Genomic DNA, 27,973 nt, shown 5'->3' with positions numbered 1-27,973 from the left:
TCAGGCATGGGAAAGCAAGCGGTTGCACTTAAAAGCACAGCTGCCATTCCCTTATTAGGCAGCTGACCCTTCCTATCCGCAATCTGAGACACGTCAGCATTGGACAAACTGTCTTGCCACCAATACCCCAAAATGCACTGATAAGAAGTCGTCGCAAATGAGTCCAGTCACACAAGTGTACAGTAAGACTGGAAGGACCAAGGACCAAACGTCTCTGACTTCCGTCCGTATGCTCAGATACTGGAAACGCCAGGCTGTTTTGCTCAGCAAACCCATTGCCCTATGCGCGAGTCTAAGTTTGTGGTTGATCAGGAAAGAGTAATATGCAATACTGATCATCTCCAGATCAGATCAATCAGTTAAACTGTGAGAAAAAACTTTGGGTAGCGTGTAAGGATCATACTCAATGTATGTAGAAATTTTCTGATGATAATTAAATCATACAGGCTCATTTAGAGCTCTAAAGTACTAACTTTCTTCTGATTCCATTCATTTTTAATGGCTGTCCCCCACTTCCTGACATCCATTAGTGAAAGATATTTTATTATTATATACTTGATATTTATGCTGAAAACTACAGAGGAGGTGTCAGATTAACAGCATCAACATTTTCCACCAAAAAAGGAGTGAAGTGGTTGTCTGTTATAGGATAGTAGAATGACACTGATAATAACAGAGTACAGACTGATATACATGTACAGAGTGAGTTCAGGAAAATAAGATGTATAGCTTTGCCCACAGGGGGCACCAAGATCCACACAAAGAAACACTTACTCACAGTAGCCTGAAATAGAAACTGTTTATCTGTGTATAGGACAACAGTACTGCAAGTGTATTTGTAAGACTTCTGAAGCTAATATGTGTATATTTTAAAGAGCTGTATTAGCATGATAATTGGCCAACATAGATCTGAATTTGGATGGGAAATCTGCTGATACCTTTTACTTAATTGTAATCTACTTTTGTTCTTTTCTAGCATCTCTACAGCCTGGCCCTGGATACAAACCTTTAAGTGTTCTGTTTTTCTAGGGGCCTCCATTAATCTCTTAACCAGAAAGTAGTATAACAAACAAGAGCTTCCGCATTAACAGTCCCTTTACAAGGGGAGATAAGGAGAACAAGTTGTTCACCCATTGGATTTAGCACTGGGAAAAGAAGTACAGCAACCTCCGGAGAAGCTGTAGTCCAAAGAAGCCTCGCCCAGTGAAACGCCTGGGCCCCCTAGGCCCTTGTAAGATGTCATTCAATAACATCAGCACATGCATGTTGGGTTTTATTATGTATTATGTCGCTTAAATAAAAGGTGGGTATCTCAGTTTGAAATGAATGATTATTTTTGCTTAAATTTAGGATGGACTGTGTCTTTGCTAACCTTAATGGCCCCCCTTTTTGATGCTGGGCCCCAGGAGGATTTGCCCTTTCAACCCCCAGGGTGGCTGGCCTTGGTCTAGAATTAGAAATTTGAAAAACACAATAAAAAAGATTCCTAAAGAAAAGAAAGCATGCACCAAGTTACCACAATATAGGTGTGTGTGCAGCCATTTCTCCTGCCAGGGTTTTTTTAATAAACTTCTTTCAGTAACATTTTTCTAGTGTTATTGAAAACAACTTTTCTTTTCTAGGTTTAAAAACTTTTTCAGAACAGGCTTTAGTTCAACTTCATACAGAAGCAATAGGTTTCTACCTGCAAATGAAATAGAACACCGTAAGCTGCTCTGCTAGTGAATTCAGGTCATGCACTGACATGACCCTGAGCTGTAAAGGCTCTTTATCAGGAAGGCTTCATGAGAATCTTTCATAAGAGTGAGCGCTTAAGGTAAAGGGATGAAAACAATGTCATGATCACAGTGAATAATGACCTGGTGTTTTATGGATTTTACAGCTTCAGTTTACTGCCTTTTATCATAGCCTATATGGATTCATTGTTGGGCAATATTTCAGACAAGAATGACTTCTTCATGTGTTTGTGTGTCTTGCTGCATGTTTTGAGTTTTTGATTATTGGTTAAGACATGGATAGAAAGTACTGCCATGCAAACAGACAAAATATTAAGGCAAATGCAGCCTCGTTCAGGGGATGCAGGGGGGCTAAAGGGGAGAACAGATGTCATTTGGCAAGTGGCTCTATACACCCTGGACTTGTTGCCAGTCAGTCACAGGGTGGACAGACAACCAGGCACACTAACATTTACACCTACAGATGATTTGGAGTCAACAGTCTAAGTGAAAAAATTTGACATCCCTCTCCCCAGCAACATTTTCCAACTCCTCCAGGCCATATGAGATATGTAATCCTGGGTCTAACCCGGGGTCAGCTGCCAGTTAGACACACCTGGAAGACCTCCACAGGGAAGCAGTCAGGAAGCATCCTGAACAGAAGCCCAAACCCCCTCAGACAAAGCTCTACCCCAAGCTCCCTCTGGATGTTCATGCTCCTCACCCTATCTCCAAAGCTGAGCCCAGCCACTCTCCTCAGGAATCTCATTTTGACCACTTGAACCTGTACCCTTATTCTGCAGTTATTACCCAAAGCTCATGACAATTGGTGAGAGTTGGAACAAAGATCGATTGGTAAATTGACAGCTTTGACTTCCAGCTCTGCTCCCTGTTCAGCACAACAGTCCTGGACAATGTCTGCAACACTGTTGACGCTGCCCCATTCTGCCTGTCAACCTCATGGTCCACAAGACACTTGAACACCTTCACTTGGGGCAAAGACTCACTCCCCACACTGGGGGGAGAAATCCACTGTTTTCCAGCAGAGAACCTCGGCTTTGGACTTTAAGGTGCACTGACCCTCATCACGACCACTTTGCACCCCATACAAACTGCCTCAGTGCCTCCTGGAGGTCCCCAGATTAAGAGGCCAACCATATCATCTGCAAAAAGCAGATGATATGGTTGGCCTCTTAATCTGGGGACCTCCATATCATCTGCAAAAAGCAGAGATGAAATTCTGAGGTCACCAAACCAGTAACCCTCCTCCCCCTTGCTGCGCCTTGAGATCCTGACCATGAAAATCACAAACAGAATCAGAGATAAGGGGCCCTGCAAAAGCCAACACACACTAAGGTGTCCAACTTTGTACCTATGGGGACATCATCCTCACTTTGGTTGTCCAGGGACCAGCTGGCTTGATCCAATGACCCCAGTACCCCACATTCCCACAGTAACAGTAATGATTTGGCAGAAAGTTAAAGCTTGATAAAGCTTAATGGATACGATACGTTTCCTGAACCTGTTTATGTGGTTTACACACTTTAGAGACTGAGGATGTGCATGTGTAACACTAACCCGTATGTGGTAAGTGTACAAATGCTTACATCAACACAAATGCAAAGTCTACAACTGTTGCAGGAACAGCATACATCATAATAGTGCCTTTATCTGAGACAACAATGACTCATACTTCTGTGGAACTCAAGGAGGGAAGGAACCCAAGCCTCTCCTATCTGTGTTTAGAAGGTGCTTGTTAAATGTTCCCTACATTTGCAGCATACTCTTTATTCTAGTCTCTAAATCTTACTGAATTTGGGTCAAAATTCTCAGACTGAGCAAATGATTCTTTATGCTTTCTCTTGAAAGAGTCAAGAGGCAAACTTGCTTCTTTTCTTTGGCTGTAGTAGTTCCTAGCTACATTTCAGAGCCATCCTTTATAACACTATGCACTGTGAAAGATTAAACCGGCTGATCTTGACCTTGAGGGTGCAAGTTTGGTGCATGTCTTTGCTACTCTCTCCCAATATTTTCTGTCTTTCTTCAGCTGTCCTATCATAATAAAGGCAAAAGACTCATAGAATTAAAAAGAAGACTTTTAATTAAGAATCTGGATACCCCTGGATACAAGAATGTGCAAAATATAGGAGTAGGGTAAAGAGGTGTATTAAGATGGAACTTTCTGAAAAAAAAAAGTAAAAGCTTGAATTTTTACATTTAAGAAAAAAATCAAAAATGCTTTGTGTATGTTTACATACAGTAAGCTTCAAGCAGGTTCAGTTGGGACTTTCTACAAAATAGAGTACATTAACATTCATTTAAGCCATAGGTAAAGGCCCTGCTTAGAAATAGGTAAGGCAGGCAACCGCTTGAGGGCTTAGGCTAGCAGGATCCCCCAAAAGCTAAAAACTTCAGCAGTTGCTCAAAATGTACGAATTTCCAACGACATAGAGGAACCCCCCTTAAAGGGCCCATCTGACAGTACTGACTCTAGTGCATTACATGAAACTTTTCTTTGAAAACTGAAATTTTTCGTTGAGTGTCACTGAAAAAGAAAGCAGAATTTTCCATCTGGGAGTGAGAAAAGAAAGAGGAAGAGGGAATTCACAAGGTATTTGTATTTCAGAATAATACAAGATTTTTCTAAATAAAAAAATAGAGGCTTTTCTGTGACTTTTTTTTCCTTGAACCCTAACAGACTCTATATGGTTTCTGAAGATTGCAATGACAGTAGGAAACCCTCCTAAAAAGGGCCCCATCTGACAGTACCAACTCTTATTATATTTCACATAACTCTTTTCTTTGAATACTGAAATTTGTCATTGACCATCAATGAAAAAAGCAGTATTTTCAATTCTGGGAGTTAAAAAGAAAGGAAAAAGGGGGAAGATGGAAAAGAAAAGGTCTTATGTTCTTTATAGGCCATTTCAAATGTAAGAAAAAAAGTAGATGTTTAATATTTAAAAATTTGGAGGCCATTCAGTGACTTTTTAGCCTGAAGCCCTGATAGACTCTTTATGCTTGCTTTAATTGTGCAAAATGATGCAATGAAAGTACGAAACCTCCCTAAATGGGCACCACCTGACAGTTATTACTCTCATTGTGCATCACATGAATCATTACTTTAAAACTGAAATTTGTCAGTGTGTATCATTAAAAGATTAAACAGTTTTTCTCTGTCTTGGACTGAGAAAATAAAAAGGAAAAGTGGAAGAGCTGAATTATAATGTTTAATGCGATGGAACAAACAAAAAAAAAAAAACAGAGGCCTATCTGTGACTTTTTGCCTGGGGCCTTTAGACTATGCTTGCTTAAAAATGGCAAAGTTTGAAATGACAGTAGGAAACCCCCCAAAAAGGGCCCCACCCGACAGTACTCTCATTGTGCATGACGTGAATCTTTTCTTCAAAAACTGAAATTTGTCACCGTCACTGAAAAAGAAGAGACAAGTATTTTCTGTCTGGGGTTGAGAAAAGGAAGAGGAAAAATGATTAAGAGGTAAATACGAGGCTTTTAGTTCTTTATAGGCTATTTATATTTTAAAATGGTACTAGAACTTTTAAATTAAATAAACATTGAAGGCCTGTCTGTATATTTCTGCCAAGGGCACTCTAAAGACTGGTGGCAAGTCAAACAATTTCTCAAGTCAAGCAAGATGCAAATAAGGTGTAAAAACAAAGGGCAGAATGTCTCCAGTTCACATCCATAAATCATTAAACTGTTATTACTGCAAGAATCGTGCGAAGACTGGCCTTATCTGGTGTAGGAAAAATATGTTTGGGAAAATCCCTTAACTTTTCCAATTCAGTTTTGAAACGAGAAGTGAGCTCATATAATCTGAGTTTCATTTCCCAGTGAATTGTGGCAACACTGCAGACACATAAAGTGTAAAATCCCTGCGTAATACTTTCTAAATAAATGTTGAGGGGAATTTTTAATGATTAGTCATTAGTCTACACTTCACTCCAGAGTTAGCATCCTCCCGTTGGGAGCACTTCCCCTTTAAATGTGCGTATGACGTCACAGCAGGATGACTCGTTTATTTTGCGACAGGACGTACAGGCACCGGCTCGTCGCGGTGCTTCATCTCCGCTTTTCCTAAACCGTATGAGGGGGAATAAGAAAACAAGCCCCGCGTGTTAATGTCACAGCCAGCTGTTTACAGTGTGATACAATGCTGCAGTGGGTCAGGAGTCACACATCAGCCTTATTGGTGAGGAGGAAGTCGCCGTAGTGTTGCATGTAAGATTAGCTCTGCACGAACACTTGTTTTTTAAATGCAGGATGTGGATGAAAGGTCCTCTTTGTGCAGCTGATGCTGTGTTTTAGGAATTTTTCAGCTAATAAAATGCTAAAAGAAGTATCACACTTAGACATATGATCAACATTAGCTCTTAAAGCTGTGTTTACAGGTGTTGTTTTAGACTTGGACTGCAGGCCTTATTTCTCCTATTAGGATTTAAATCAGGCTGCAGATCCTCTGATCTCATGTTTCCTTATTTGATTTGCCCAATTATAATTCTTAGACATCATTCTTGGTGGATAGAGCATCTTTTGAGGACCTGTAGGGTAAAAAAGGCTTAATTTTAGGGCCTTTATTTTATAGTTTCTGCTATAATATCTTCTCTAGCACTATACACTACTGTAGCATGTCGTTAGAGAAGCAATTTTTCTTGACCTGTTGATTTTACAGGGCTGACATAATAGCCAATTGATGCAATGACAAGGCTACTATATAAACACCAGGGCTGTAAAAATTCATGGACAATCCAAATCAAAATTTATACAGATATGGACAATCTAAGTCAGTGGCACTATGCTGTTGGGGCCAGGACCCAAAAGTGGGTTGTTTTTGGAAGACCATTAGTTTTGCCTAGAGAAAGAGCTTGTGGGGGTCGCAAATGAAGTCTAACGTTAGTTCATGCAGGACATGATAGTCATATATTAAGCCGTGATCAGCGTGATGGCCAGCTGATCCTAATTATTGCCTCCCAGCTCCCACAGCCAATCACAGCTCTTTCTCTCATTAAGCCATGTATTTAAATATGATGTAGTTCTCATTAATTCCTACTTGCATTAATGCTGATGCACCACACTGCTGCTGGCAAAGCTTAACCTCCTCCACCCCAGCCTCCTCCATTATAGCATAAAGCTTGTTGCACCCTCATATTCAGATCCATGCTACTATGGATTAATTGCTTTTGAACTAATTTTATTGTATTTAATACGCATCATCATACATGTATCTATCCATATGGGGATTTCTAGCTATGCACTCCCTGGAAATTCAAAGCATACTGCTTGACTAAACCAGGGAGCATCCATTGAGTAGGGCCTTCTCCATCAAATAAAACTGTACCTCCAGTAAAACTGTGTGTTGCAATAAAATGGTTAAATGTATGACGAGAGTATTCCTGACGGAACTATTCTTGAATGCCCGCAGCTGTGTTCAACTATGCCTCAACCACCTATAGGTACTTTAGGAATTGATGGTTTTTCCTTTGGCTTGACCAGTTGAGAGCCACTGATTTAAATGGATTTGACAAAAAACTGAATTTATTTTAATTAATAGGAATGAAGCAGTTATAGCATGAAGCTGATGTGCTGCACACAGAGTTTTCAGCAATTACTAATATTTATAACTCTTGTCCCTATTTGGGCTTTTAAGTAAACAGTTCAGAAATCGGCACAGTAGGGTACAAAACAAAGAGACAATAAATGCAGAACCACAAGAAAATCATTAATTCTATAAATAAGTGTATAGGAAGTACAGCCTTTGATGGAGAAAGCTCACTGTCCAAATGTTGATTTTTTGGGGGGGTTCCATGCTTTTTACCTTTTGTTTGATGTCAATAGCTGAAGATGTTAAACTTATATTTACAAAAAAAGGTAAAAAAAAGGGGATACTTTGTATTTTTATGGTGGAAAAATAGCATGGAAATAATCATAGACCATATTAAGGGATAATCAGGGCTTTATATTATTTGGAAGAACTGGCGTTGCAATATATATTTTTTTTTTCTCTGATTCATTTTGTGATATATAAAATACAGGATATTTTCCAAACAGATTCAGTGAGCTGCCGTAGGCTTAAATTTGGACATTTGAAATACACAAATGCTTCTAATTACTTAGGACTTTCAGCCTATTTGTTAGGACTGCACTACAAAAGGAAAATGAGATAATATAATATAATGCCAGTCAGTATTGAATAACCATATAAACTGTCATAAATAACCCAATATCAAAGAATTCACATTAGCTATCAGGGATTGTGAGATTGTATTTTTGGTGATATCTAGTGTGCCATTATGGACGAATTTATTTCAGCCAATACGTATGTAAAAATGTAGTTCAGACCCAAAACTTTAGTTTTTATAACACTTTTTAAAGTTTAAGGAATGATGATGAACAAAAACTTGAGCTGATGTAGGTCAGCTGGTCCTGCCCTTAAACTCCACAAAGATATTCCTACGTATGTTTATATACAGTTGAAACCAGAAGTTTACATACACTATATAAAAAGGCACATTAACTTTTCTTTCTCACCATCTATCATTAAATCAGATTAAACTTTTCCTGTTTTTGGTCAATTAGGATTACCAAAATTATTTCTATTTGCTAAATGCCAGAATAATGAGAGAGATCATTTTTTAGACAATTTTTTATTATTTTCTTGAGAGTCAGAAGTTTACATACACTAAGATTACTATGCCTTTAAACGATTTGGGAAAGCCCAGGTGATGATGTCATGTCTTTGGAAGCCTCTGATAGGTTTATTGACAACATTTGAGTTAATCAGAGGCACACCTGTGGATGTATTTTAAGGCACACCTGAAACACACTGCTTCTTTGTGTAACATCATGGGAAAATCAAAAGAAATCAGCCAAGATATCAGGAAGAGAATTGTGGACTTGCACAAGTCTGGTTCATCCTTGGGTGCAATTTCCAGATGCCTGAAGGTGCCACGTTCATCTGTTCAAACAATTATACGCAAGTATAAACACCATGGGAATGTCCAGCCATCATACCGCTCAGGAAGGAGATGGGTTCTGTGTCCCAGTGATGAATGTGCTTTGGTCCGAAAAGTGCATCTCAGCCCAAGAACAAAAGCAAAAGACCTTGTGAAGATGCTGGCTGAAGCTGGTAAGAGTGTGTCATTATCAACAGTCAAACGAGTCCTGTACCGACATGGGCTGAAAGGCCACTCTCCCAGGAAGAAGCCATTACTCCAAAAGAAACATAAAAAAGCCAGATTACAGTTGGCAAATGCACACAGGGACAAAGACCTTAATTTTTGGAGACATGTTCTGTGGTCTGACGAAACTAAAATTGAACTTTTTGGCCATAATGACCATCGTTACATTTGGAGAAAAAAGCGGGAAGCTTGCAAGCCTGAGAACACCATCCCAACTGTGAAACATGGGGGTGGCAGCATCATGATGTGGGGTTGTTTTGCTGCAGGAGGGACTGGTGGACTTCACAAAATAGATGGCATCATGAGGAAAGAACATTATGTGGAAATACTGAAGCAACATCTCAAGACATCAGCCAGGAAGTTAAAGCTTGGGTGCAAATGGGTTTTCCAAATGGACAATGACCCTAAGCATACTGCCAAACTGGTTACAAAGTGGCTTAAGGATAACAAAGTCAGTGTTTTGGAGTGGCCATCACAAAGCCCTGATCTCAATCCCATTGAAAATTTATGGGCAGAGCTGAAAAGGCATGTGCGAGCAAGGCGGCCTACAAACTTGGCTAGTTACACCAGTTCTGCCAGGAGGAATGGGCCAAAATTCCTGCAAACTATTGTGAGAAGCTTGTGGAAGCATATCCAAAATGTTTGACCCAAGTCATACAGTTTAAAGGCAATGCTGCCAAATACTAATGAAATGTATGTAAACTTCTGACTCTCAAGAATATAATTAAAAAATTGTCTAAAAAATGATCTCTCTCATTATTCTGGCATTTAGCAAAGAGAAATAATTTTGGTTATCCTAATTGACCAAAAGCAGGAAAAGTTTAATCTGATTTAATGTTAGACGGTGAGAAAAAAAAGTTTATGTGCCTTTTTATACAGTGTATGTAAACTTCTGGTTTCAACTGTATATATGTATATGTCATCATCTTGCTATAGAAAGCACAACCATTATATTCAGGATTTATCAGTTAAAATGTGCATTTCTCACTTAAACACAGAACTTTTCATATTCATTGTGATGGATTCATACTTTTGCAGTGTGTTTATTGTGATAAATTCCAGTGTGATTTGTTGTATACCTTGTCATGTGTTTAGTGTATTAGGGCAACCCTGAATGCATAAATAGTATAAAAGACATTTTTTTATTTTACAGTGGATTTGGAGATACTAATGTGTAATCTTTTCACAGATCATTGTTGCAATCAGAGGAGAGACCCTCACTGAACTGGAGCGTACAGCAAACAGACCCCACCAGCAGCTGCATCTCATCCCTGGGCTCCACACAGAGCTACTGTTTACACCCCAACCAAATGATGCTAACTCCCTCACCAGCAGCAGCACCCACAGAGGACTCCACCTGTAACACCTGGGACCCCTCTTCACAGTGCTGGGCTCCTGTAGCCCACCCATGCCTGTGATTCCCATCCCACGGCGGGTGCGCAGCTTCCATGGCCCCCACACCACCTGCATGCACTCGGCCTGCGGGTCGACGCACGCTTCCAAGCTAGTGCGCACGAAGTACAACAACTTTGACCTGTACCTGCGCTCGCGCTGCATGTACAGCTTCCTCCGTTTCCTCCTATACTTCGGCTGCAGCCTGCTCACCTCTCTGCTCTGGGTGGCGCTCTCTGCTCTCTTCTTCCTGCAGTACGTCAGCGTGCGCGTGCTCCTGCGGCTGCAGTACAAGCTGTCCGTTATCCTGCTTCTGCTGGGGCACAGGCGGCTGGACTTTGGGGTGCTCAATGACCTGATCATCTACAGCATGCAGATCACGATGTTCCTGGTGGGGGGGCTCGGCTGGTGCTTTATGGTGTTTGTGGACATGTAGCTGCAATGTGAGTGGTGTGGGAAATGTAATGTGTGATGTGAGTGCTTTATACTGTAATTTCAGCATTGTGCGGTGTTATGGGACAACATACACCTGTAGCTAAGCCTCTTGGACTGCTCTGTATAGCCATTTTTGCACATGCACTCCTGAAAATTTCTGGAAAATTTAGGCATCCTGCCACTAAAATCTTCCTGAGTAAAGCTGGCCATACACTGGACACTGGATTTTTATATCTTAAACAATTTTAAACATGCGAGAGGCCTCAGAAATAAGCAAAATTTCAAACAATTATCTTGAAATCCTCTGACTAGCACAACAGATGACGTGGCCAGACCATGAGACCACACACCTGCCATCTGTAATAATGATCTGACAGTGAAGATTCCCCACGCAGGAGATCTCACAGGATGTAGCGTGATGAAACGTGACTTCAAAATTAAAGTCTGAGATTTACAATTTGAGGTTGGGGAGGCTCTGATGTGATTGGGAGCAGTAAAATAATCATGTGGATCCCACCAGGGATGGAGATTGTTAATTTTTAATGATAATGATACCCTTATTGATCTGAGTTCTTATCAATACTACTATGAATACCAGTATTGATGAGTTACACTAATTTTGATCACCAGGTCTTAAAAAGGGTAAAGAAGTGAGTCTTTATGTACCTGGATTCTGATCTCTATACCTAGACTCCCCACGCTTAAGGATTCTTTGAGCCAGTAATTGTATGAAACAAGCCTTAACTCAGGACATGCTCCCTGATCATCAGAGGTAAGAAATCTGGCCTTATGTTTGGCTTAAAAATGTATTGTTTGTGGCCAGCCTTACTCACAGGCAGTGTAGGGGGTTTCAGGAAGCAAGACATAATGCAGAAAGTACAAAAAAGAAAAGCAAATGCAGCAACAGAGTTGCTATGAAAACATTTTTCGCCTTATTTCAACGCAACATGTTCAACAAATTCATGACATCAACTTAAATTTGGGGGAACATATGGACAAATAGAAAACTATTGAATCAGTTTGATTATCTACACCGATATCAAACCAGTGAAGTGATTTTAAAGTCATTGCCCTTCTTTCTCAGCTGCAGTGACATCTGAATACTTTCTACTGCCATTTCCCATGGTTAACCCCAACTTCATGCCAAAAAAGTTAACTAACCAGGAGAAAGTATGGAGTCATTATTGTTGCAAAAGTCAGGAGTGCTTTTTAACATTTTGAGAGCATGACTTGTTGATTGTTGGCTCAGAATTGTCTTTAAACTTTTCATTAAAACCTGCTTTTTTGCTTAGACTTTGGTTGATTCTGTAGCCATTTCCTATTGGTTGGTTCACCAAAAAAAAAAAAAACCAGAGGTTAGTGCCAAGCATGCAGAGAAAGTTCTGCATGTGGGCGGAGAAAGTCTTGAGCGCATACAGAAAAAGTTTCGTATGTGGGCAGAGAAAGTTTTGAGCGCATGCAGAAAAAAGTTTCGTATGTGGGCGGAGTTGCAGTTCCACAAACAATAAGAAGCGAACTGAATGAAAGGAGAATCGTTTCAGCATGAGTGCAGGAAATTTCAACAGTCTGACTGTAGACCATTTCTGATGGGCACTCTCAAGACCATTCATCTGAGAGACCGTATATTTAAATGGAAATACATGCTAAAACTTTAGAAATAAAATTAGATTGAACTTCCGTTTAGGGTAAGGGTTATGGTACCAAAAGCTAAAAACCTGACCTGATAAAACCTGATAACAAAATGTTGTAATAAAGCCAGCAGAACAGTCTGCTTAAAAGAAAAAAGCTCGCTAAAACATTCTAACACAGCAAGTGTAGCTCAGCTACGTAGCTCCATTAGCTGTGAAAGCTTGGTGGATAACGTAGCTACGTTGCTAAAGTTAAGCTCAAAAATTTCAAATTAAAAATGTATTTATTTAGCACATTTACAAACAACACAAGTTGACCCACATGCTGAAAAGGCCTAAGACACTGAAGGCAATAAAACACAAAAGAAAAAAAATATATAAACGGTACAAATAAGACCAGAAAATGTCAAGATGTCAAAGCTTAACTTGTATTAAAAGCCAGTTAGAACAGGTGAGTCTTAAGCAAGGACTTAAAGTTTTCAATTGACTGAGCAGTTTTGATAATTTTAGGTAAACTGTTCCAACAGTCTCAGAGCAGCCAGGTCAAACGCTCTGTTACCTTGGGTTTTAAACCCGCACAAGGCAGCTATGTAAGCTACATAGTTAAGTTAGCCTTAGCTACATTTGCTAAAGCTAACTTAGCTATACATAATGGAGCTACGTAGCTAACGTAGCTAACATAGCTAATGTAGCTCAAGGTTAAGCACCACTGTACCCAACTATGTAAGCTAGGTAGATTACATTACCTACGTAGCTCATGTTGCTAAAGCTAACTCAGCTACACTGACTTATATAGTAACATAAATTACATAGCAAGCGCAGCTATGTTAGCTTTAGCTAAAGCTAACAAAGCTAAAGTGAGCCCCCATTAATCTAACTACTTCTAAAACAGGATTATACATAATTGAATCCCAGATAAGACCTCTGACCTTTTCTCTTTTTTATTTATGAAATGTCTGTAACGTTTGCAATGTGCTTATTTCATTAATGTAACTGCCAAACTTTGTTTATGAATGAACCTGAATCAAAAAAGTAGAATCTAATACTGGAAATACTTTGTACCTTTTAATTATAGCACTCCCTTTCTGTGATATACAACGTCTCTGATGAGCGGAGGGGGCCGTCAGAGATGTACGGTTTGCAGCCAGACCCCTCTCAGAAATCTGAGCAAGCAACTCAAGATTCAAGAGCAAGCAGACATTTTGGGCATTAGCTGGAAAATCCAAGCCCAATGGCAAGTTTTTATGGAAAGTCTGCAGAAAAATCGGAGCCAAAACACTGAGAGTCATGCTCAAAACACTACTATTTGTTTCAGAGTTTTGCAACAATAATGACTTCATAGAAAATCATGGTAAAGCGAAAATAATGCTGTGGCACTTGCAGCTTGTGTAAAATTTCTGGAAATTTTCAGGAGTTTTGTCTGTATCTGAACGCACCACATGAATCCAAGAATACATTTTGATGTCAGCTCAAAATCTCACTAGTTCAGTTTCATATATGAGAGAATTTTTGTACTTTTGTGGACAGTCCTTTAAAGATGATGGGGAAAGAGAATTAAGTGCATGTGGTTGAGAACCAGACTTAAGTTATCAGGCTGAGCTACCAAGTCAAACTCTCTATTTTCATGCCATTTGTGCTATGTTTTTAAAGGGAATCATGATGCTCTAACAGAAATTGTCAAAGTTTCATGGAAAAGTGACTAATGCGCGTCAGGGCAATGTGATGCAAGACAGTCATTTGTGCCAAATCATGGGTGGAGTTGCAAAAGTGCAACATGATTCGCAGGATGGAATTATTAAGATAATATCATGCCAACATCCATGAAATTCAGTTGATTGATGGTAACATGTGGTGGACAAAGTAACCAAAAAAAATGAAGCGTCAACAGTGTGTATGTGTGTAATGTGCTTTATGTGGAAAGGGACGTGGTTGATTTTAAAAAGTAACAAACATTAATGTCTTTTTGTAAAATTATTAAATAAATTTTCCGTTTCTTGTAGCCTTTTGTCCTCTAAAAATGCGTGTCCGAGTCAATGTGTTCACTGTCTGGTGTGACACCCACGATGGCATGCCTGGAGCCATGTCATAAGAGTGTGTGACAGTTCAAACTGAGAGCGTCTTTGGGTCAAGTGTCCCATCAGTCAGTCGCTCTTATGTTTTCTGAGCTGCCCTGACAGACTTCTCTGTTTAGCTTCCTCCGGCACGCAAACGCCAGCCACAACTAGACCCCGCTGTTTGTGCCAAGCATAACAATGGACATGGCTGTGTCCCAATCACCTTATATAGCCTCATTTCCACATGGCGTGAAGAATGCTTACGGGGTCTAATGAGGGCAAGTGGAATCAGTTTTTACTCTTGGTAAAATTCTGAGCATTTATATTCACATGACATTGAAACACAAGCTGAGACTTCCATGTTTATCAGAGGAGAAAATCAAGCAAGAGACGCTGTTAACTTCCAGGACGCCATCTTCAGATATGAACTTTCGACACAGCGGCTGAGACATAGTTTAGACTGGTATGGCCTCAGGGCATAAATGGATAATCAGCGGGCAACAACAAGCTTTTGTTCTGAGGATCAACACATCATATGCCTCAGAGTCTGAGCCAGGCTCATTTACAGCAGAGCAGAGCAAGAGAGCATGAACTATCTCATGACACTTCAGTGCAACATGAAGTTCTCATGATCAGCTCAGGATGCACCCTGATTTCATTTCTTCTTTTTCTTTGGAAAGATGCCCAAGTCTGCATGACTCGGCTTTTTTCTGCCATGTTTACTGACACGGTTTTTTTCTTAGATAACTTTCTCAAAGGTCAGATTTTAAACCACAGAAGCTCTTAAAATGTATGGAAGCACTAAGAGGACATGCATCCAAACATTTTATTTCACAACTTTCCTTGTTCTGGCAAGTAAATTAGGGAGGTTTTCTTGAGAAATTGTCATTCATTTTTTTTAAACCTTAAATAACAACCCTTGTTTTCCCAGGATATCCAGCTACTATTAAGAATTGACTAATTAAAATAAGACATCCAATGTTGATATCTTCACAGACAAGATAAGTGAATGTCTCAAGGAAACAACCAAAATGTACACCTTCTAATAGGAAAATGAGGTTGGATAAAATGTATGCACTGTTGTTTTTAGTAATATGGAGGCCCAAGGCTTTTTCTACAAGCAGTCATAGCCAATGAACAACTTAGTTGACAAAGCACGGAATTACACAGCATACCAAAATCAAGAAATATGAATATAAACAGGCTCTATAGACAGATTGGGCTGCAGAGTTCTCTAATATACATTGGGATTTTTTTTCCATCAAAAATGAACTAAACTGGAAAAAATGCCTTTTACTTACACTACTTAAAATTCCAATCAACAGCTGTTTATCTAATAATTTGGGTCTTTTAGTCATTTTCACATGTCAACTATTACACAGGACAAGGTGCTACGGACATCGATAAAATACTTGTGTACAACTGGCTTTAGCGTCTGCCTAGAGCCTCATGTTGGTGTATCTGTGACAGCGGCAGCATCACATGTATTCTGAATGTACATGCCGGAGCCACAAACCTTTTGCATGCACAATGCTCACTTCTATAACCTCTTTATTGTTTTTACAGGTGGACTTTAATGTAGGTTAGCCACAAATGAGAAAAGTCATGGTTTTGGTTTACATCCAACAACACAGAAATGGCAGCACGATGTGCTCCATGTGACAGGCATTGAACATCCTGCAATCTGGCTATTGCACATACACACATCCCAGTTGTGGTTGTATGACAATATATCACTTAATCCTAACAAATACTGAACAGTAGTTTCTGATCTACCCAGGAGAGCAGCATAACTTGAACTTACCCATTCTTTTACAATGTAGACCAGGTGTAACTTCAAAGTCATGTACATACAGAGCATTCAGAAAGTCTTCAAACCCTCTTCACCTCTGTGCTATTTTGTTATGTTGCAGCCGGATGCTACAGTCATTTGAGTTCATTTGAATTTCTCATTAGTCTACACTCAGTATCCCATTGCAAATTTATGAAAAACATAAAACTGAAATATCACATTGACTTAAGTATTAAGACCATTTGCAGAAACATGTCAAATTTATCTCAGGTCCCTCTCATTATGTTGATTGTTGCTGAGATTTTTCTACACCTTGATTTGAGTCCACCTGTGGTAAATTTAATTTATTGAGCTCGATTTGTCGAATGAGTTAAGGTTTTTGCTTTGGCCTCACGGGCACAGTGGCCTCCAATTCTACATATGGAAGAAGTTTGACAGAGCCAGAACTCTTCCGAGAGCTGGTCGTCCGACCAAACTGAGCAATTGGTGGAGAAGGACCTTAGTAAGTAAGGTGACCAAGAACCTGATGGTCACTCTGACTGAGCTCCAGAGATCCTGTATGGAGATTGGACAAAGTTCCAGAAGGACAAAGACCACTGCATACCTCCACTGATCTGAGCTTTATGGCAGAGTGGTTAGACAGAAGCCTCTCTTCAGTGCAAAACATAATGAAAGCTCACTTGGAGTTTGCAGAAAACTTACCATGGAAGCCTACTTTCTGAATGCACTGTATGCTCATTATTGGGACACAGCTGCTCTGAAAAACAATATTATTTAGTTATTGCTTGTCATTTTACAACACTACACTTGAACACTGTTTCAAAAAGTTGATCAGGATCAGCCTAATAAAGATATTTTAAAGCTTGAACATTGAAGAATGGGCCAGAAGTCTTCCCCAGTGTCTTTCCTGGATATTTAACGTTTATTTTATTAACTCTTGGTCCCTGAAAACAATTTTAGATGATTTCATATTGATGCACATTTATAATGACTATGTCTCGAGGCCTCATATAACTGTCCAACTTTGCTTGAAACTGCATGTAAATTTGTAAATGTATTTCATAGGAAAGTGAAAAAAACATTACATTAAAATGGTAAAAATATGCACAAAATCTTTAAAAAGCTGGATTTTAAAAATCCTTATTGATTTAGAATTTGTTTCACTCACTTAGATGCTTAGAGTGAAACTGACTTAGTCAGTGCCATTCATCTAACTTTTGAAGAGCTTTTATTGTGAAGTCTGCTCTGCTGTGTTGTTAAAAGAACCACAGTAACCAAATAGAGAGATTAAAATCAGATGCAATTTTATTAGGCTACAATTACCTTTTTATAACTTCATCCTTAATACTGATAGATGATGAACTATATTTTATTTTACTGTTAAATTTAATGGGAATATAACTGTACTAGTGGCCATTATAAAGTCATCACTGTGTACCACGGACATATGATACTGCTAGAAATATTTAAGTGGTGGTGAGCACTTTCAGGAACCTGGGGAGCACTATGAGTTCCATGTAATGGCATCAGCCTACTGGAACTTTGTGAGGAAGTACCACAGAGCTTAAAAATCTATATTTTAGCAATGGTAGAAATTATATTGTTTATGATTGAAAGGGGCATCATGACTCACTTATGGGACTAATCCAATAACTTATCAATTTATTAAATTGATCAGTAGGAATTATTTTTGGGTTGGTGGTCAGCTTGGTCAGTGGCCTGAGTTCAAATCTGGCCCATGGCTCCTTTCCAGCATGTCATTCCCTCTCTCTCTCTCTCTCTCTCTCTCTCTCTCTCTCTCTCTCTCTAGTTTCTGATCTTTTTATGTACATAAATGCATAAAAGCCATGAAAATAAACCTCAAATTAGTTTGACTTAATCTGATTGTTGGAGCTTCCTGATTTACTGAGAAAACCATAAACTTGAAAAACAAGCCTGGGTACCATGAGTGAAGCAGATTGATGTTGTTTACTGTGTTGTTTCCATGCCAAGAGTCATAACCACCCTTCTTCTTCTCTTTCCAGTGTTCCAGGATAAATTTTGAGGGGTCACAAGACAATTAAACAGTTTGGCAGGCAAAAAAGTATAAAGGCATGAAATTTATCTTATCTTGTTGTTTTCAACTTCATAAGCCCCTTGAATGACCTCTGTCAAACAGTTTGGGAGGTCAAAGTCGGTCATTGAAGAACTGGTATTTTGAGTTTTACATTCAATGAGAGCTTGTCATCTTATGTTAATTTAATTTTTCAATTTTCACTTTTAATGTTAAATCTAAAATGATCACTTTGAGGATTACCTCTATTTAAAATGTTATGATTGTATTATCTTTATGGTATTGAGAAAGTGTGTGGGTGTATCTCTTCTATGTTTTTTTAAGTATGATCTACAGTGCATTTAGGGGAAGACAACAAAGCTGGTATAACTGATGTTAACACTTCCTTGGTCCATACTTTCACAATGCTACAGAGATTTAAGATTTAGAACAACATTTGTAAATATTAAAGGATACTTGTACCTGTTTTGATACCATGGCATCAAAACAAAAGTCCGAAGAGTCCAATATTTGGATTTTTTGGTTTCAAAGAACTGAAACTTGCAGGGAAACTCCTACCCATTCTCTAAATTACACAAAATTGTTGGTGCAGAGTTGTTACCAACATTGATGACTAAAAATCTGGAGTATTTTAAAATCTTTTGATACTAATTTTGGTACTTCGATAAAGTCATCATCAGAATAGCAAAGGTTGCATGGCTTTAAAATGCATGGCATTGGAAAGAAACAAAGTCTCAAAAATTTGGCATCTATTTCACTGTTAACATAGAATTAACGTAGAGCAGTTTAATGCTTTAAGCAAGTTTGACTGTGTTTTAAAGCTCCTGTGAGGAATCAGTGTTTGAGATGATTTTGGCGCCCCTAGTGGACAAATTAGTAGCTTAACTTTGCTACAGTTTTTTCCTGTACATGGAAGTGATGTCTCTTATCCTGCTGTCTTTTAGACCAGTGGTTCCCAAACTGTGGGTCAGGACCCCCTGAGGGGTCACGAGACACAGAAGGAAGGCCACGAGATGCTTTCTCAAAAAAACAAACAAACAAACAAACAAAAAATCCCATTAATCTCCTCACGGGATGGTGGGGGTCCCAGGTCTCTGTTAACAGGGGTTCATGGACTGAAAAGTTTGGAAAGCCTTGCTTTAAATGTCTATGTGAGTTTCTATGAATACCAGTCATTTAAAATCCTTATGTGTGACACCTACCCTGCAGGTGTAGATAAAGTTATTTAAAATAACTTGATAAAATTAGCCTTTTTTAAACAAATAGCCTTGATTTTTTTTTTCTAAATAGCTCATGAAAACATCAATATTCATTCAGACTGTCATAACCAGCTATAAACTCATCACATGCAGGAGCTTTAAAGATGAATAATTAAACTTAACATATCTGTGATGGTTTGTTTTTGAATGAACAAACATCAGACAAACCCTGTAACAACGTACTTAGTCCCATATAATGGTTTGACTTTTTCTTTTCTTCTTTTAATATTTTATACTTTTATTGTTTATGGTTTCTACTGTATGTAGTTACTTTTTGTGAAGATTTTTATTAATAATGTAAGTTTTATACTTTAGTTCTTTCTCACATCCTGATTACATGGTCTTTCATTTACCGACAATCTCTTGAATGACAATAAACCTCCTGTGAATGATTACCAAATGATCTATATTTTCCATTACTTGTAGAGTTTTTATATTTTTTTCAGCCCTGGCTATAAGCATGGCTATAAATAAGAAGAATGTCAATAAATCGTGGGTGCGGACTTGGATATGTAGGAAGGGAGATGAATCATGAGGTAAAAGATACTAAATGGTAAAGTATGTAAAAATGTTATTTTTTGCTTCCATCCTTTTTGAAAAGAATGAAGTAATGTTTTATAGTATATAGTTTACCCATATTAAATGTGAAGTGCTTAATAAGTCACAAGGTTTCATTATGGCCTTTTTTTTTACACAACAACAATGAAGTTTCTAGATGTTATCAGTGCCTTATTCTAGTTAAAAACTTTCCTATTAGGTTTCCAGACTTTTGGTACTTAAATACATGTTGATACAGAGTGTTTTAAAATAATAAAATGTTTAATATTTTAATGATGATAGGATTGAAAAGCACAGATCTTTAAAAAGTTAATATTATATTCCAAAAAATGAAAACTACAAAAGATACTGATGATGTACTGTCCAATATAAAGAGTCAACAAGACTTAGCCTGTATTTTTGGCATTTGAATTAAGACATTAGCGAATATTGGTTGCCAAGGAGTGGTGCTCTAAGTTATTTCTTTGCTAATATGGGATAAACTGAGGTCTAGACCCTCAGGACCCCACAGAAAAATGTGATGTCGTTTTCAAAATTAACACCTATTTTGATTATTTACAATGATAAAATTTAAGTGGCAACAGGTAAGAGTAAAAATAGGTAAGTAAAAATGGGCAGATCTTCACCAATCCAAGAAAAATTGTCTAAAAATTGTGGAGCAATTCCAGAATGTTCCTCAACATAAAATTGTAAAAACTTTGAATATCCCACCGTCTACAGTACATAATATCAAAAGATTCAGAGAATTCTCAAATCAAATTAAAGCTGTATCGTGCAAAGAAGACTGAGACTGTGGAACTAAGTAAAACTGTTCTGTGGTCACATTAATCAAAATCTGAAATTCTTTTTGGAAACCATGGATGTGGTGGACTGAAGATGAGAGGGACCATTCAGCTTGTTATCAGCGCACAGGTCACAAGCCTGAATATCTGATGGTATGGAGTTGCTTAGTGCCTAAAAGTGGGCAGCTTACACACCTGGAAAAGCACCATTAATACTGAAAAGTATGCAGAGGTTTCAGAGCAACATATGCTCCCATCCAAGCAATGTCTCTTTCAGGGAAGGCCTTGCATATTTCAGCAAGACAATGCTAAACCACACCAAATTCATTACAACAGCATGGCTTCACAGTAGAAGAGTCCAGGTGCTGTGCTGGCCTGTCCAAGCCTTCAAATAAGATTTGATGCATCATAGAATCAAGCAAAGAAGACCCAGGATCCTTGTGAAGCTCAAATCCAGGGGTGTGGCACAGGGGGGAAAAGGGCACTGATTACCTGGGCCCACAGTAGGGAGGGGCCCTTGAGGAACCTGCAATGAAAAGTGAGTTTTTCTATTTTTTTTCTTAGTAATTAGTGTCATTATTGGATCAAAAGCAACAAAATGAATGAAACAGACAGAAAGACAACAGACAGAAATTTGTATGAAATAGAGTAAAATAAATACTGGGAGGGGCCTTACCTCCTCCCTTAAAAATTTCCAAATAGTATATTCCAGCACTGCGAAATAATGCAAGTAAATTTAATTTAACCAAAGTAGAAATATTGCTCATAAATGGGGAAATTATGCTTTAGAAATACATTAACATGCATATATGTAAAAAATGATGCAACATTTGTGCTTGGCTTGCCAGTCAAGGTGGGGGGGGGGCCTGTATAATATTCTTTTGGGGGCCCAAAATCCCTAGCTATGCCCCTGCTCAAATCAGACAAGAATGGGACTCCAGCAGCAAGTCTCCTCACTTTTTAGTCGTTTACAGACTGCTGTTAAAAGAAGAGAGGATGCTACACAATGGTAAACATGCCCCTGTCCCTACTTTCTTGAGATGTGGGACTGCCATCAAGTTCAAAATGAGCTTTATTTATAAGGAAATGGTAACATTTCTCAGTTGCAGCAACTGGTATTTTGTTTAGGTTCTACTTTGAATAAAACATGGGTTTGAGAGGTTTGGGAATAACTGTTCTTGCAGCGCCTGAACTTTTTTGGAATTGAGGTTTTGTGACAAACCTTGTGTTCATGCAGAATTGACAGTACTTAGAGAGAAAGTATAGTCTAAAATGGATAATTATGCTTTATTCCCTTTTTTCTTAACAGTATTTGTACAATTAAGTAAATTTTTTGGTAATCGTAAAGAAGACAGAGTGATGAATTATTAGGAAGAAGTAGAAAATTTGGAGGTAAAGTATGTTAAAATGTATTTTCAAGTTGTAAAATAACCTTTCTAAAAAGTAAAATAAAGTGTTGTATCTCATCCGGTGTGTCCATATTAGATGTTAAGGAATAAAATCCTCTCATTGTGCAGCACAGTGGCAGTGATTTAGTGGGCCGTGGCACTGTGAGATTGCACGCCTGCTGCAGTAAAGAAAAGTTGACTTGAGGTCACACCGCCAGCAGTTGGCGCTTATAATTTAGCAGAGCAGCACACATGCGCATCATGTAGCCTGAGCTGTCATCACAGGAGGACACGTGAGGTAACCACACATGTAAATGTACTTTTGGAGCACAACAGGGCTCCCCTCCTGTTTATTTGTAGCTCTAAATGTGGCCCCCGTGTGTTGTCTTCACCTAGAAATCACACTGTAGGTAGCAGCGAGCTAACCCCTTTGTGTTTGTTGCACCTACAGTTACAGTAGTCTGCACCTTTAAGCCTGTGAGTGCACCGGGTTCATGTGTCCGTAAAGGCGCACGATATGACCGAACAGTGCAGCACGCGCAGGCTACAGCAGGACAGTGCACCTACAGTAACCTGGCGGGTCCTACCCAAAAATGTCTGTGTCTTTAAAAAGAAGTCTTTACCGAGCGGTGCATGATGTCAGGCTGCTTACAGTCCGTATACTGTTCATGTGAGCGGCGTTCACTTCCTGCACAGGGACAGACAGAAGCGGGCAGAGAGAGAAAAGAGAGAGTGGGATAGAGAGATGGGGGACGAAGAAGAGTGATAGAGTAGAGAGTGAGCCAGCGGACGAGGGGAAAGCGGGCCTGCTTCTTCTTCTTTTTTGGTACACCCCGCAAACTTTATACGAAGAGAAAGCCTCCCACATCTGCGCCAGCTGACAGCCGCAGTTTATGGACCAGCGACATATCGGGTAAATATATTAAACCCCCCTTTTTCCTGTCTTTCTTCCTCGGTGTTTACAGTGGCTGAAATGTATGACGCATAGGTTTTACCATGCATTACTATCCTCGCTTCACCTCCATTTACAGCCACAATAGGCAGCTGCACACCATCGACAGATAACGTTAACTCTAATTCTGACATTACCGCTTTAGAGTTAATTTCCCTACCGGCTAAACTTAGTGTCACTCTTAAACTTTCATGAAGTATTATCACGAAATGAGAAGATTTCACGCGAAGGATGGTGGGAAGGTGATCCCCGTAGAAGTGTATCACCACGCGCCACTTAAAGACTGATGTTATTTGTAGTTTTTCACCCACTAAAATAGACTTTTAATGACATTTAGCAGCACTTTAAGACACTTCAACTCAGAAAATAGTATTGTCATTGGCTTTAACTGTAAGTATGTGGAAAGTGGCTTGATATTGTAAGTCTTGCGTCACGATGAAGTAAAAAAAAATAATCTCCACCCATAATGCATCCATTGTAGTGCTAAATATATGTCGCAATGTTACTGTAGGGACTATTTTGCACAAGTGTAATAAAGTTGCTGGTGTTGTCAAGGCTTTTAGACCACAAAATAGTGAAAAATAAACCTCTGGAGTTGCCAAAATGTTCGATAATGCGGTACTGTTCGACCACGTGTTTTTATGGACGACTCAATCTCCGTTATTTTGATGATAGTGTCAGAAAACACCAAAGTTTGACAAAAGTAAATATTTTAACAAGAAATTAACACTATAGGATAGTTTTTTCCTCACATTTTGGTCCTAGACAATTAGAAATGACTAAACATTAATTGCGTAGGACCTTTATTTTTTGTCATAGCATCAGAAAAGTTCTAAATGTTGTTTAGTATATGCCAAATATGTATCAAAAGTTAAAATCTAGTCTCTTTACAATACTACAGTGTTATTTCAAGCAGATTTTTGAATGGAAAATTGTCTCCGTCTTTTCCTTAATGACAGAAAGCACTGTAAATTTGGCCAATATGGCTTGCAACCTTTCATTACCAAAATTTGCCTTATATTTCTGCAATTAAGACAAACCTTTGGTTGCCTGCTTGGATTATTTTTCACCAGAGTGTCAGTAGTATTTGATGTTGGCCAGGCTTATACAAAAAGTTAGAAGTCTATCATCCCGTCAATCTGACAGTGATATAATAGCCATAAGGATCAAAGTTTTGGTCTTTTCAAATTAAATATGAATGGAAAATTGTCTTAGTTTATAAGGAGCAATGTTTAAATTGGACAATTATGATGGCGACTTTTGGTTACCTGGGATTCATGCAGTTAAGAGTGTGTGCAGGAATTTTGACTGTTTTTCAGTAACTGAATACAAGGCAAAATTAAAAAATGGCTACCCAGGCTTGTATTTCTGTAGCCATTGTGTCAAAACAGGTATGAATTTTACTTGATAATGCCCAGACTTGTATTAAAAGTTTGAAATCAATTTTCCTGACAATTCACCAGCAATGAAATAGACATGAAAATTCCAAGCTAAGTATTGATGGAAGTTGGTTTTTACTTTCCCTTAAAGACAGCGAGCACTTTTTAAAATTGGACAATGATGCAAACAAACTTTTGTTTCCAAAATATTGTCTGGGATTTGTACTTTTAAGACTGTGTAGGAATTTGACTGTGTTCAATGGTGATTGAATGCAAGAAATAACCTGATAATGGTTGCCCAGGCTTGTTTTTTTGTTGCCATTATGTCAACAGGTATTGATTTGATTTGATAATAGCCAGACTTGTATAAAAATGTGGAAATCTGTCTTCCTTGCAATCCAACAGTGATAAAATAGCTGTAAGTCACACAATTTTGGTAATTTCAAGCATATTATGGATGGAAATTTGGCTTCTTCTTGACCCAAAAGATAAAGAGCGCTGTTTAAATAGGACAACCACACTGGCAACCAGAGTTTTGCCTTGGGTTTTTGCAGTTGAGACTGTGCAGGATTTTGACTATGTTTATTGGTAATTGAATACAAGAAATAAACTAATATTGGCTGCCCAGGCTTGTATTTTTGATGCCATTGTATCAAAATATTATTTGATAATGGTCAGAATTATATGAAAAGATCAATCCAAAAATTGTTAAATATCCATAACAAAGGAAATGTGGGTGATTTCAAGCTAGTTTTAGTGTAAAATAGGCTCTTATTTTCCCTTAAAGAGAGAAAGCCCAGTCTAAACTGGACAACTACTCTGGCAACTTCTTGTTACCAAAATGTTACCTAATATTGGTGCAATTAAGACAGTGTGCGGTGTGAAGTTTTGGGTCATCAAAAGCAAGAAATAACTTGCTACTGCTTATTTTTCTAGCCATTGCATTACAAAAGGTATTAATATAATTTTATAATGGTCAGAGTTGTATAAAAGGTAGAAAGCTACCTTCCTGATGATCCTACGATAATAAAATAGCTGTTAGAAACAAAGTTTCAGTTATTTTCAACAACTTATGGAGATTAAAATGGCTTTATTTTTTCCCAGAGAGAGTGAATATTGTTTAAATTGGAACCAAACTGTTGCCTATAGCAGTTGTGCAAGTAAGGATGTTTGCAAGAGTTTTTGGTTATTAAACAAAACAAATTGCCTAATATTGGGTGACTGGGAAATTGAATGAAATTTTAGAAATCTACCTTCCTAACAATCTGATGGTAATGAAATATTGTTAACAAACAAAATTTGGGCGATTTCAAGCTTATTATGGTGAAATGGCTCTTTATTTCCCCAGAAGAGAAAGATAATTGTCTAAAAGGACTATTACTCTTGTAAATTTTCAGTCACTAAAGACTTGCCTTTGTATTTTTGTGATATGACAGTGTGCCATTTGTTTTTTCCTCCTTTTTTTTGTTGTGTAAAGCAATATATTGGTTGCCAAGGACATCTATATCTGCATAGCAGCAAAACAGGTATCAACATTGCTTGATATATGCCAGATATGTATCAAAGGTCAAACATTTGTCTTCCTGAGAATCCTATGGTAATAAAACAGCCATGACAAACAAAATTTTGGTGATTTCAAGCTGATTATGGGTTGAAAACGATTCTTTCTTTCCCCAGAAGAGAGAGACCACTGTCTGAAGTGTACAATCACACTGGCAACCTTTCATTACCAAAAAATTTCCTCATATTTGTGCAATGAAGACAGTGTGAATTAAGTATCCTGAATTTTTTGGTAGTTTAAAGCAAAAGTAGCTAAAATTAGGTACCTGGGAATTGTATTTTTGCTGCAATTGTGTCAAAAAAGGCATAAGTATTCTTTAACTTGCACTAGAATTGCATCAAATGTTTGAAGTTGTTGCTTTGCATCATGGTTTTGTCTTAAAATAATGCGTCAGTTCAAGATTTAAACTTCTGCTCACAAGGTTTTGATGTCAAATTATTAATTTGAACATGTTTAAGAAAGTTAAAGTGATCAGAATACCGCTCTAAAAAAGTTGAGAACAAAGTTTCATGCATGCACAGCCACTTCTACATGCTGTAGTGCTACTTCTATAGGCTGTGTCTCCTCTTTACCTCACCTGAACCCTGCAGGAACCATCTGACCCCCCCTCCCCCTCCTCCTCTTCCCCTCCTCCTCCCCCTTCCTTCTCCTGTGTGTACATGGGTGCAGTGTGTGGCTAGCCGGCATGTAGCTTGTGGCAATTTTCTTCATTTCCTGTCACTTTCCTTCCCTCTCTCACATGCTCTCACTCTCAGTCCACTGTCAAAAGGTTTATTTTGTTTTCTCAAGGAGACAACAACAACACAAATTAACAGAATACACAAGTTTATGGAGGCGTGTGGGGCAGGGACAGGTGTTGAATCGACACCCTAAAGCTTGTCTTATGGCGTCATGTTGGTTGATAAAGTTCAAAGATTTCTTTATTGTATTGCAGCATTAAATCCCACTTCAGAGTGCTTTACTGCCCATATGTTTCTACTTCTCTTGTGCAAAATAATATCACAGGGATCACAAGATGTACTGTACTCTTTTGAAGAGCCTGTATCCATAGGTGTACCTGCTAGCCCTAAGGCTACACAAAGACAGCTTTTATCGTGGTGGTTTATGATACCCCCCCCACCCCCCTACCATCAGTACGAGGAAATCAGTTCCGGGTAGTGCGTGTTTGCTCTGCCAAGTTTCTATCTTCAGAGTTTAGCACAACATACATGGAAAATGTGAGACTTTTTTTTTCTCTTTCTCTCTAAACCCTCCAACACCACTCGTCTTTGACTTGGACGCCTGCCAAAGGGTTGTGATGGCTCTCAACAGCTGTATTTGTCTGTGTGTGTCCGTACAGAGCGTGTTAGCATGTGTGTACGTGTGCGTGCTCTGGCTGTGTCCCGGGATGCCCTTCCTCCATAGGCCTCACACACTATACAGCATTCCACAAGGGGGCCCGGGGCTGTGAGCGAGCGGGGAGTGTCAAGGAGAGAGAATGACAACACGGTTTCATATATAACCGAGGCGGATCACGGCAGAAGAGGGTGAAAGGGGGAGAAAATAGGGAGGGTGTGAGATTCTTTTGCTCTGCGAGGGTCTTGCTTCAGATTTTGTTGGACATTTATATGCAGAAAAGTTGAAACCAGAAGAAAACACTGCAAAAAAGAGAAAATTAATAGATACAACTATCAAATTCAGAGATTAATTCAGAGAGTAGAAATGGGGTGCTCTGGAAAGGTATTTTGCCCCTTCTTGTCTTCTTATTTTTTTGCATAATTGCCACATTTAAGTGTTTCAGATAATCATACAAATTAAGATAACCTGAGTAAACACAAAATACAGTT

At 38.6% G+C, this 27,973-nt stretch overlaps 2 protein-coding genes across 4 annotated transcripts in view; both read left to right on the top strand.

Annotated features, from left to right (window-relative positions):
- Positions 1-5,773: 5,773 nt before the first annotated feature.
- LOC121525599 (transmembrane protein 250) lies at positions 5,774-14,381 on the top strand. 2 transcript variants are annotated; one of them, XM_041811660.1, is made up of 2 exons: positions 5,774-5,928; positions 10,104-14,381. In XM_041811660.1, the coding sequence occupies exon 2, from the start codon at positions 10,323-10,325 to the stop codon at positions 10,740-10,742; it is 420 nt and encodes a 139-aa protein (XP_041667594.1). In that variant the 5' UTR covers positions 5,774-5,928; positions 10,104-10,322; the 3' UTR covers positions 10,743-14,381. The 2 variants fall into 2 exon arrangements, with proteins under 2 accessions (XP_041667594.1, XP_041667595.1); XM_041811661.1 differs by having other exon boundaries at positions 5,774-5,957.
- Positions 14,382-22,570: 8,189 nt separating this feature from the next.
- LOC121524876 (nucleus accumbens-associated protein 2) overlaps positions 22,571-27,973 on the top strand; it is a 72,437-nt gene continuing 67,034 nt past the window's right edge. The window contains exon 1 of one of the 2 annotated variants that reach the window (XM_041810421.1): positions 22,571-23,168. The gene's annotated coding sequence lies outside the window, so the exon portion shown is untranslated. The remainder of the gene's footprint in view (positions 23,169-27,973) is intronic. The other variant, XM_041810420.1, reaches the window with a different exon arrangement.

The sequence above is a fragment of the Cheilinus undulatus genome, linkage group 17, assembly GCF_018320785.1.
Source record: "Cheilinus undulatus linkage group 17, ASM1832078v1, whole genome shotgun sequence".
Classification (NCBI taxonomy): domain Eukaryota; kingdom Metazoa; phylum Chordata; class Actinopteri; order Labriformes; family Labridae; genus Cheilinus; species Cheilinus undulatus.
The sequence above is the reverse complement of the archived record's forward strand: the minus strand, read 5'-3'. Positions and strand labels throughout refer to the sequence as shown.

Bases quoted from the DNA above. Each gene is read 5' to 3' on its own strand.
- LOC121525599 (XM_041811660.1), top strand. From the start codon at position 10,323: ATGCCTGTGATTCCCATCCCACGGCGGGTGCGCAGCTTCCATGGCCCC.